The sequence below is a fragment of the Primulina tabacum genome, chromosome 6, assembly GCF_025594145.1.
Source record: "Primulina tabacum isolate GXHZ01 chromosome 6, ASM2559414v2, whole genome shotgun sequence".
Classification (NCBI taxonomy): domain Eukaryota; kingdom Viridiplantae; phylum Streptophyta; class Magnoliopsida; order Lamiales; family Gesneriaceae; genus Primulina; species Primulina tabacum.
Window position 1 is genome coordinate 35,686,357 of NC_134555.1, and position 12,131 is coordinate 35,698,487.

At 32.5% G+C, this 12,131-nt stretch overlaps 1 protein-coding gene across 1 annotated transcript; it reads right to left on the minus strand.

Moving 5' to 3' along the window:
* Positions 1–6,247: 6,247 nt before the first annotated feature.
* On the minus strand, positions 6,248–8,069 carry LOC142548154 (putative 2-oxoglutarate-dependent dioxygenase AOP1). Its single transcript, XM_075656485.1, has 3 exons — positions 7,636–8,069; positions 6,809–7,130; positions 6,248–6,657 (listed from the first exon to the last, which is right to left on the minus strand). Exons 1-3 carry the CDS (start codon positions 8,004–8,006, stop codon positions 6,409–6,411), a joined length of 942 nt encoding a protein of 313 aa, XP_075512600.1. The 5' UTR covers positions 8,007–8,069; the 3' UTR covers positions 6,248–6,408.
* Between the last annotated feature and the right edge of the window lie 4,062 nt (positions 8,070–12,131).

A 12,131-nucleotide genomic window follows, 5' to 3' on the forward strand; every position in this document is an offset into this window, starting at 1 on the left:
GATAAAAACTGTATTCAAACCAGTTTTTTATTAGCAAAAGATATTTCTAGCCAACTTATACTTGGTCTTCCTTTTATTTATCAAATTTATCCTTTAACTTATGTTGATGAAACAGGTATTATAGGTACTTTTAAAGGTAATCCTATTTCCTTTAAGTTCATAACTAAACCTGTTCATAGAATTCTTAATGAATTACAAGAGAAGATTAATAGGAAAACTTTTCAGATTAATTCTTTAAAAGAAGAAGTTAATATATTAACTATAGATGATAAATTACAGAATCCTAAATTACAGGAGAAAATCAAACTTATTTATAATAAGTTCTCATTAGAAATATGTAATGATCTTCCAAATGCTTTTTGGAATAGAAAGAAGCATATTATCTCTCTCCCATATGAAGAGAATTTTGATGAAAAGAATATTCCTACCAAGGCTCGTCCTTGTCAAATGAATTCTGAATATTTAGAATTATGTAAGAATGAAATTCATTCTTTATTAGAAAAAGGATTGATAAAGCCTTCACAATCTCCTTGGTCATGTACTGCTTTTTATGTTAATAAACATTCTGAACAGGAAAGAGGTGTTCCAAGATTAGTCATAAATTATAAACCTCTTAATAAGGTTCTAAAATGGATTAGGCATCCTATTCCTAATAAAAAAGATTTATTAGATAGACTTGTTAATGCTATCATATTTTCAAAATTTGATTTAAAATCAGGATTTTGGCAGATTCAGGTAAAAGAATCAGATAGATATAAAACTGCTTTTAATGTTCCAATAGGACATTATGAATGGACAGTAATGCCATTTGGCCTTAAAAATGCCCCTTCTGAATTTCAACAAATTATGAATGATATTTTTTATAATTACAGCAATTTTATAATTGTTTATATTGATGATATCTTAGTATTTTCTAATGATATTGAAATACATTTTAAACATTTAGATATATTTAAAAATATTGTTATTCAAAATTGACTTGTTATCTCAAAATCTAAAATGATTTTATTTCAAACTAATATTAGATTTTTTGGTCATATGATTGAGAAAGGAAAAATAATTCCTATACAGAGAAGTATAGAATTTGGTTCAAAATTTCCTGATATTATAACTGATAAAACTCAGTTACAAAGATTTTTAGAAAGTTTAAATTATATTTCTCCTTATATTAAAGATCTTACTAAAGATTCTGCTATCTTATATGATAGATTAAAGAAAAATCCTTTACCTTGGTCTGAAAGACATACAATAGCTGTTAGAAATATTAAGGAAAAGGTTAAAAACCTTCCTTGTCTTATGCTTGCTAATCCCCAATGGGATAAAATTGTGGAAATAGATGCTTCAGATATAGGTTTTGGAGGAATCTTAAAACAAAAAGATCCCCAAAATAAACAAGAATATCTTATTAGATTTTATTCTGGTAAATGGAATAATGCCCAGAAAAATTATTCCACAGTAGCAAAAGAAATCTTAGCTATTGTCAGATGTATTTTAAAATTTCAAGATGATTTATATAATCAAAAGTTTATTATAAAAACTGATTGCAAATCTGCAAAATTTATGTTTAATAAAGATTTTAAACATGATGTTTCTAAACAAATGTTTGCAAGATGGCAAGCTCATTTAGCTCCTTTTGATTTTGAAATCATTTATAAGAAAGGTGAAGATAATCACTTGCCAGATTTCTTAACTCGAGAATATTTATCCTAATGTTTTCATCTACAGATATGTATTCCCGAGGAAGAGGAGAGTCCTCTTATAGAGGGCGAGGAGGTAGGGGAAAACCCCCTAATATCATTGCACAGCATGGAAAACAGAGGCTTATAGCCCAAAACTTATCCAGTTCATCAGCCAGTAATACTGAGCAAAATAATGAGTTATACAATGAATTTCAAGAATTCTTGAAACAAAAGAGAAGTAATACAGATTCTCAATCTTCAGCATCATATGCTAATATCATAAAAGATGATGATAATGATTCAGCTCTATATACAGAGACAAAACATCGAGAATTGATTCTTCTTATAGAAGAAAAAGATACCCAATGGGAAAAAAAACTCCATGGACTATCATGGAAAGATATCTAACCAATACATCATATATATATGGTTCCTACAAGCAAAGAGGATTTTATGAAAATCTTCTGATATCTACAAAAAGTGTTGACATAACTCACTTTTTCAGTAATACTCAGCAGAAAGGAAGTTATAACTTCTCAAAGTTTATAATTAAGAAGATTATATCTATTGAAGAATGAGGTATATATCCATTAGTTGAAAAAGAATTTTATTCTGAAAATCATAAAATGAGTTTTAAAGATTTTGCCAGAGGTTTTTATAAAACCCATGAATACTTGGTTAGATGTTTCTTCAAGTATTAAAAAATCATTTTCTGAACATTGGATCGATGGTAAGACTCTATGTCTATTTTTCATGGAACTTAGTATTCCATGGATCTGGAAATGGCAGCCAGAATTCGGTTACACTGATGAAGGCATCCCTTGCATATGGAGGGTCAGTTCCACAAAATTCTGGGACAAATTATTAAGAGATGATCCAGAAACTGGAAAACCATATGGTTATGAAACTCTTCATCAAATGGAAGAAAAAATTTCTTTATATCAACAAGAAATTAATAATCAACAAGAAAAGGAGAAAACCTCTATGAGTCCTTTCAAGATTCTTACTCAGAAATATTCTGAAATATATTCAAAAGACAAAATGATTGAGATCTATATTGAAGAAATGAAAAAAGATCTTTTCCAGAATATTGGAGGTTCTGATTCCAAATAAGATAAATCTATGGCGTCCGAAATCTTGTGAAAATCAATTTATTCATCTAATGAAGATGCAAGATGCTCAAGACCCTGAGGATGATATTCCTCAATTTTCTCAAATAAATGACATTTTTGAGAAATTGAAAAATTCTTTAAAAGACAATATTAAAGATGATTAAGATCATCAGGAGAAGAATCTGCAGTTGGTGGAATATCACATCTTATCATGACATATCGTGACAAAAAGTGGGTGGCATATCACTTTTACTTTTTGAATTTTGTAACCATGTTACTATTTGCTTTAATAAAGCATTTACTGTTTTTATTTTAAGATGGAATCCGGGGTTTGATGTCCGGCTCTTCTATCTATAAATAGGTTCATTCTGTGTCTTTAGAAGGACACGGTTGAGTTTGCTTCCTTCTATTCTCTCTCTTGTAAAAACCCTTCTGAAGCTTGTCAATAAAATTTAAAGTTCTGGTAACAACTTTGTAAGTTCTTACTGTTTTTATTTTCTGTTTTTATTTACTGTTTTTTTTTAATTTTTATTTTCATAAGTTTAGCCTGAATGACAGGCTAAAGTATTTGTGCTAAATTATTACCTTACTATGACATGATCTATATTTATTTGTTCTTGAGATCAGATTGAGATAATAAAAGATCTATTTAAATTTTTGGAATTTAATGTAATATAAGAGTCTTTGGTTAGAACATAAGGTAAAGAGATGAACCAGGAAATGGTAAACACAAGGTTCGAGTTTAACCAGGAAAAATAAATTCATGTTGTAGCCCTTTAGCCTGCTTAGCCGAGAAATGGCGTTTAAGGCGTTCATGGGTGATTTTTTATGAATTTATGATTCTGAGGTGGACCTCGGTAAAATCCTCTGTTGTTTAATTTCTTTGGTATATCTTTTATAAATCCTTTTATGTTTTGTAAAAGTTTCAAATATGAATCTTATATTCATTTTATTCTGGGATTTAAATTCTTCCTTTTCTTAGCTCAATAAGAGTTGAAGATAGTATATAGGCTGGAAACCAATAACCTCCATGTGTGCGAAAGCCACTAAGGAAAAGTTTGGTGTAACAACGCCACGTATCATATTTCTCATTTACTATTATTTTATACGTAATGATATGATTGATGTGTTTCAAATAATTAATATATGGATAACTTGTAATTACAATTATACATTTGATATTTCAGTAACCTCGGTACAATATTTGAGAAGATAATTTTACATTTTTTAGAATCACAGAGCACTATACTTGAAACTAATCACTACGTTTTCAATAAATTGCACGTTGATTTTTTTTTTCCTCATTATTTTTCTATTTTTGTTACAAATTTGAAAAGAAATTTTTATATTTTTTAGGCCATACCCCGAGACCGAAGTGTAGAAGATATCTGACATTGTTTTACAATTTTTTTGAAAAAATAAGTATCGTAGCGAATAGCCAAAACTAGTGTAATTCATAAAAGAATATTGTTTTTACATATGTGAAATATGAATAATGCGGAAGCTGTCTCACAAAGAAAGTGCGAAATGCGGAAGCGAATAAAATATAATTATGAAATCAGGGACTTGATCTTCATAAATCTGGATTTCTTCACCAGCCCCAAAACTGATCTTGTTCATCTCTTCCATATGTTCATTATTATATGGGGAGGGACGTTAGGGTGTGAGAGTTTTGAGAAATACTCAGCAAGTGGGGAGCAATCGAATAGCAAAATAACATGTTATACATATACATATATTTAAAATGATAATTTTTCAGAGCAGATGTCGAAAACAGGTCTGCTCTGAAATATAAAAATCGTCGGCCACTACTAGAGACGAGTTCCTATTACCCGTGGCACATATGGATCATATCCAATCAGATAGAACAAAATGTTGTGAGACAAAGTTTTATCAAATTAGAATCACATACTGAACACATATGTTATAACAATGATCATAGGCTATCCTTGATCTTGGTCTTCCTCTGGGACTTTTTCATGTAAATGGGCACCTTCTGGGTCTTTTCCAGCATCTGGGCTCCCTTTGAGGCATTCTCTCATAGAAAAGCTCTATCTGGGCCTTTTCCCTCACAGACTTTCCCAGTGCGTCATCATTCGAGTCATATCAAATAAATTTAACCCATAGGGACGAAACAGACGGATTAAACAGAACAAATCGAAAGAACAAAACGAATCGAATCGGAACAAAACTTAGCAAAAGATCTTATAATAATGATTATGTACTATGCTCTCTCTGGGCCATTTCCTGCATCCAGACTTTCTCTGATGCCTTTTCCTATAGACATGCTCTCTCTGGGCCTTTTCGCTCTCATGCTTTCCCGATGCACCATCATTCGCATCATATCAAACAAACTTATCCTATTGGAACGAAATAGACAGATCAAATCAAAACGAAACAGACGGAACAAACTGGATACGAATAGAACTTAGCAAAAGATGCAAATGTGAAGCAAATGATTCATAGCAAAACATACAGTATATGATCGAATAGCACTCGAACGTGATTTCCGGATTGAACAACACCTTAGAATGTTAAAATATGTTGCACGATCCTTGCTGGAACTCAGAAATATGGCAACTACACGATCGAACTAGTGCGGTTTGAATTTGTTTGGATTTTTAGTGAACTTTGGCAGAACTTGGAAATTCTTGGGTCGAACATGGGCAGCCTTTTGGACGAACTTGGCCACCACCTCGGTCACGATTTGGGCAGCACTTGCACAGATCTACAATGGTCGAAGGTAGCCTCTCTTCTTTGCTTGAAGTGGCCGAAACTTGGAGGGGATTTTGGGAGGATTATTGGTGCAAGGATTTGTGAAAGAGCTTGCATGTATTTATAGGCTGAAAAGTGTGGTGTTGACCAAAATCTTGGTGCCCAAGTAGTCAAAATTTCATCTACAATCAAGAGTCACTTTGGTTAACTCAAACATCATTTCTTGCACATTAAATTTGATCTCTTAGCTTTTCCCTTGGCAACAAGACATAAGAATTAAGCTTCTTTGAACTAAAGTTTTAAGTTTATGAGCTAGGAGTCTGCATTCTCGAGATACTCGACTTAGTCTTGCCGTTTTTGCGACGTCTTCACTTCTACTATGCTGAATTTTGCACATTTTAAGATGTTTAGTTCTATGAAATTCTGGTCCTCACATTTTAATCACAAAACAGAACACTTGAAATTGATCACTACATTCGAAATAAGTTCCGTGTCGAGATTACTTGCGATTCTATGAATTTTCATATTGTGACACAATTTTCTAATTCCAGTCCTTTTTTCGAGTAAACCAATGCGACCACAAGCGGTTGCCTAATTAGCAGACACAAATATGTCCTGACATAGAATTATGATTTGGAAATTTCGGTATTTGGTGGTAAATAGCTAGTATGACTTATTTTTAAAATTGGGGTATTATATGTATTTTACACTTATATTTCTTATCAACTTTAAATATTATAATATTTTACGAAAGACAAATGTTAAAGTATAAATGATGTGAATACAAATAATTCTTCAAAACAAACAATTCAAAAACTCCCTAACCACATTATTAAAACACGCTTACACATACATCATGCCACAACATGACCCATATCTCTAACACGACTTCTTCTCAAAACTCAAGCCCCGCAATACGCCTTTAGGGCATCTGATGATTTCAGACCCTCCGGAGTGTAAAAGAATTTAACGAACTCAAAATGCTCATAGGGTTTGAAGAGCAAAGGATGCTTTTCATCGACCATTTCTTCAGGGGATTTGATAATATAACCTTCTTTTGGTACTGAAAATAGTCCTATTGAATAACGGGCCACACTTCCCTTCATCATAACCCTGTGGTGCGCGGAATGTAGCCTTCCATTTGTCCATGCCTTCGAAAGAGAAAAATTAGTTTAGCTTGAAAAGTTGTTCTGTCTGGGTTTCGTTATATGACTTGTCAAACTTTGGTCTTAATGTAGTAAATGTGGAACATAGTAAAATGCCGAAGGAAAAATCCTTGAAATGAATTTGGTGTGCACTTACGTGAAAAGCTTGTCCGATCATGACAACGAAAGAGTCCGGAGAAGGCTCCACGACGAACCATTGTCCATCTTTTGCCTGCACTTCCAATCCGTTCACTTCATTTTGATACAATATGGTCACCATGTTTTTGTCTGTGTGCGTTGTTAGGCCAAGCTCGGTTTCATGGCTTTTAGGGGAATCATATTTCTGAACTCGAACAAGGTAATTTGTTGACTCTATGTGCTCATCCATATATTTTTCGAGTCCGAAGCTTTCAAGAACTAGCTTACGCACAATTTGATCCAATTCGGATAGTTGCTCCGCGAATGATCGAATATTCTTGCTACCGAGACGAGTAAATTATGACATCAACGGTGTTTGTCAAGAAAATGGTTCAAACGAAAATAAAATATAACAAAAGCACACAAAACTTAGGCTAAACGATGAATCAAACGGTGTCATGAGCAATATCAAAACTTTAAACTGATTACATTTACTAATTGCGGCCAAGAGAATTAATAAACGATATTTAATTTTAAATTTGAGCTTGACTCTATTCAAAGTTCAAATTTAAATTCTGGCAAAGACTACAAACCAAATCTTGATAGGGAAACGATTGATGTGTTCGAATAAAAAGATTTCCAGCTGAACATCACATTTGTAATTCAAATCCGCTTCAAATTCCTCGAGTTACCGAATTTTTTAACAAAAGAAATTTGAGAATGATTTTCTAAAATCTATTTCTCAACTAAAACATTTCAGTTCAACGAAAAAAGAATTAGTTTTACACTTTGTCATTAAAAATGAAGAATGGATATCGAAACCGCAAAAAATCGATCATTCGGTACCTGAAATCAGGGTTTCCTTCAGACCACATGAGATTCGTGAAGCTTTCGATGCTTCCGAGGTCGAGTGCGTCATCAATTCCCAAGCTTTCGTAAAGTGGCACCAGCGCATGCTGGCCAATGTAACCATGGTAACGCTTATTTGAACTGTTTCGAAGTTTATTCTGCAAAGGGAGCTCGAAAAGCTGCCTCGAACCTTCAATCACCGAGTCTCGGAGGTTACGATGAATCTGATCGAATGTTGCCTCGAAGCAGCCGAATTCTTGCAGGGCGAACCTCACTTGGTTCTTCACAGATTCCCAGCTGGGATTTTTGCTTTCTTGTTTCAGTTCGGAGAAATTGATGATTGGAAGCTTGATCGTTTCGGAGCCCATCTTTGTTTTTGACTTTTGGATCTGCTGATTGATGTTGGATTGGAAAAAGGAGGAAGTACCTGTTATTATTATTATGATTATTATTATTATTATCTTTTTTTAAAATATCAACATTATTATTATTATTTATTTTTTTAAAAGACAAATTTATAGTTTTTAAAGTAAAAACGTCATGTCAAGTTGACTTTTGTTTAAATTTTCTTGCTACCTAAAATAGTTAGCATTATTTTGTCAAAAAATTCAAGTTGGCATGGCGACAACAGGCGTGTCTTGTGGCATCATTTTCCTCACCCAATTATATTTTAATTTATTTTAAAGCATCTCAAATATTATTCGACATTAGATATATGGTACAGAGATATTGTAATATTAAATTTCAAACAAAAATCACATTGTAGATTTGGAAGCATATGGTGCTCTAATTTTGTATTCAAAGAAGAAATTGAAGATGATAAATTCCAAGTGGAAGAGCTAGAGGGTGGGTGTTATCATAAATAAAGGATGTCTCGCATGAGGTGCAAATGCATTAAAGAAAAGTAACTTTGTGGAGTTTAAAAATAATAAAATGATATTTGAACAAAATTGGAGCCTATACGTATTCTATCTACTCTACGGAAAATAACCTTGAATGAGAAATATATAATCATTTAAAATATTCAAAGCTCTTTGGGATAGAAAAATATAATGTGATGATCCGAATTTTTAAAGTGTTCATCATGTAAGAAATAAAACTCTAAATTTATTTCATATGAAACATCAAACCATAAACGCAACTCTAAGCTCGAATTTTGAGATCAAGGATCTCAATGAATTATTGTCCAAAAAATAAAAAAAATACAGCTACCATTTCGAGCTAAGAATTGGACATAATCATGATGTAATAAAATGAAATTTTAGATCATTTAGGCTACCATTTGGTTTAAGCAAGTTTTGACCATAATTAAGGCTTGATTTGGGCCTCAAGAAATCGTGATTTGGTATGCCACCACATTTGTCCCATAAATACCCCACAAGGTGCTTGCTTAGAAAGGACACTTCAAAAAACCTTAAAAAAATCCATAAAAAAGTCGAGCACTATAGGCTGCCAATCTCAAGTAATTCCAGCTGTATTTTTGGGCATCAAACTTACACTAAGGAAATATTCTGCCCGGTTGTGTACCCGTGTTCGAGCTCCAAGAAAATTGGGTCACATCCGAGTTACGATCGAGCCTACTCGATCACCATTGTGCAACTGAATTCGAGTACTTCCAGTCGAATTTGTAAGCAACAACCGTGCAACAATTGGCCAACATTCTACCCAATTAGTTGCTAGTGTCCGAACCAAGAAGAGATCAATTGGGTCGGGATACGTTCGAGCTACAATCGAGCCTACCTCGAGCATCCGTGTTCATGTGTTTCTATCCGAGTTTGTGCAGAAATTAGCCAATATTTTAATACGTTATTATGTCCGTGGATCACGTCCAAATACCAACCCGAGGTATTGTCCGATTCTCGTCCGAGTTTTGTCCAAGTTCTGCCAAGGTTTCGTCCAAGTTTCGATCAAGTTCAAACCTCACATTTGAACCAAGTGTAAGTGAACTTATATAAGTTTTAAAATAATATATATGTGTTAAAAGTCGATCGATTACCGTATGTTTTGCTATGCCTTGGTTCGTGTTACTATATGCTTGGTATTACATCTTTTGCTAAGTTTCGTTCCAACTTCACAGATATTTTCGTCTAATTAGATGCATTCTTTCGTTTCAAGTGATAAATCTGTTTTGATATGATTCTAATAATGACGCATTGAGAACGCTTGTGAGGAAAAATGTCCAAGAGGGAATCTGCATATAGGATAAGGCCCAGGGATAACTCATTTACAGGAGAATGAACTGAAGGGAGTCCAGAATGCACTGAAGGGAGTCCAAGATTCAGGATAACTCGTGGTCATTATAATAAGATATGTGTTCAGTGTGTGATTCTGATTTGATAAAACTTTGTTTGGTTAAGATCTTGTTATGATATGATATGATCGTCCGATTTGATATAAATTCTGAACTATGTCTGCTCTGTTTCGAATTATGTTTTGAAAAATGATCACTCTACAAATATGTAAATATATAACTTATTATTCATGAATTTGATCGGTCCCCACTTTTTCCCAAAACGCTCATTCCCTTACTCTCTTCTCCAAGTAAGAACGAATAACAGGTGGAGGGAGAAGAACATGATCAGTTCTAGGGTCCGTAAAGAAACCCAAAGATAAAAAGACCAAGTCTCTTGCTTCAAGATTCCATAGCTATCTTTAATCGCTTCCGCATGCTTGTACTCTTTTATTGTAAGAACCGTTTCCACCTTTATTTAGATTTGTAAGGGCAATGTTCTCTATGAAATAAAATGTTTTTGTCTATTTTCTACGAGACTTATTATTTTCAAGTAAATTGTTAAACAACGTCGGATGTCATTTACGTTTCGTTTTCGAAGCGTGAAATTTAAGTGGTATCAGAAACAAGTTCATAATCTGGTTGATATTTTGATAGAAAAATTTTCCAAAGTCGAATTTTGGCAAAACCTAGTTATTTTGATCCGAATCATTCCATCGAGTAAAAATATCCATGAAAGTTTCCTTCACCATGATGTCACCTTCGACATTCAATTATTTAGGCTTTTGAACTCGCGTTTTGTCGTTTTTGGAACTTTTGGATCACCAATAACTTCATGTAAAAAACTCAAAACTCTGTTTTGCTGACTATTCTCTAAACCTCAGGACTTAAGTTTTTTTTTATATGAAAATCTCCAAATTTTTTATTTTCCAAAAAAAATTCTTGAAAATTCTATTCAACACGTAAATTGTAATAGTTGTCGAATTTCATGGAATTATGTAAGAAAGAAACATGTAATAAATTGTACAATTTATATTAACTTGTATTTTTGGAAATGGACTTATTAGAGATAATTTGTGTTATATTTTTGGGAATATACATATCAAAAGATAAGTTAACTTATATTTTTGAAAATGTACTAGTGAGAGATAAAGTTGATTTACGCTTCCAACTTAAGATGAAAGATTTGACTCGGAGATAATAAATTATTTATGAAAATCTGATATAAGAATTATATAAATTTTTATATATTCAAAATAATGAAGTTGATTTTTGTGTCAATAATTAATGGTGTGAACATTAAATTTGGGATGATAAGCACTAAATTTAAATATGCAGGATTTTAGAATATCATGTTTAAAATGAAGGCAATAAACATTATCTTTAGATTAGAAATTTATATTATTTTCGAAAAAAGTAGGCTATGACTTTATGTAAATAAAGTAAGTTATGAGATATTTGTGGATATCGAGAAAAGTGTAGCATAATAAGTTTTGAGAATTTTTATGGTACTAATAAAAAAATGAAGATTCAAGGAGAAAAACATTCAACGAAACTTGTTTGTATTAGAGCATGCTAGGGTCATGATCTTTATGAAAAAAGATTTAGTAAAAGAAGAATTATTTGATGATTAGTTTTTCTCGTACGAGGTTGAATGAAATTTTATTTTAATGGATATGCCAGGAAATAAATCAATAGGCTGATATTGATTTAAGTTCTAAAATTCTATCTCGGTTTGTTATAATTTTAAAATAGTAATCTTAATAATTTCAAAATAGAATAAAACCAGTATCAATATGCATACATTTATTGCGGATTTGATTCAACTTACTATGTTGTATTTCCACGCCAATATCTGAATTGATTGTTTATTCAAGAATCATGCAATGATAGATTGTTGAGTTAAGAATGTCAAATTCTGAACCAATAATAAATCATATACAATTACAACACCGAGGAACATAAATCCCTAATTTCTGCTTCCCAGAACTGGAAAGCCATGAAGTCTGGGGAAGAAGTCTATCTAGCAATGAAAAGTCAAGAAAAAGATTGAATCGAGCTCAAGCTTGAATATATTCCAGTGGCGCGAGAATTTTCGGACGTTTTTTCGGAAGTGTTAACAGGAATGATCTCAGATCTTGAAGTAGAATTCGAAATTAACTTGGTACTTGGTGCTGCTCCAATATCAAAGGCACCCTACTAAATGGTTCCTGCTGAATTAAGGAGCTTAATTAACAACTCCAAGATCTGTTAGACGAGAAGC

Coding starts and splice junctions, on each gene's coding strand:
- LOC142548154 (XM_075656485.1), bottom strand. CDS start 8,006: ATGGGCTCCGAAACGATCAAGCTTCCAATCATCAATTTCTCCGAACTG. Junction 7,131..7,635: donor GAAGGAAACCCTGATTTCAG/GTACCGAATGAT, acceptor TCGTCTCGGTAG/CAAGAATATTCGATCATTCG. Junction 6,658..6,808: donor TGATCGGACAAGCTTTTCAC/GTAAGTGCACAC, acceptor TCTCTTTCGAAG/GCATGGACAAATGGAAGGCT.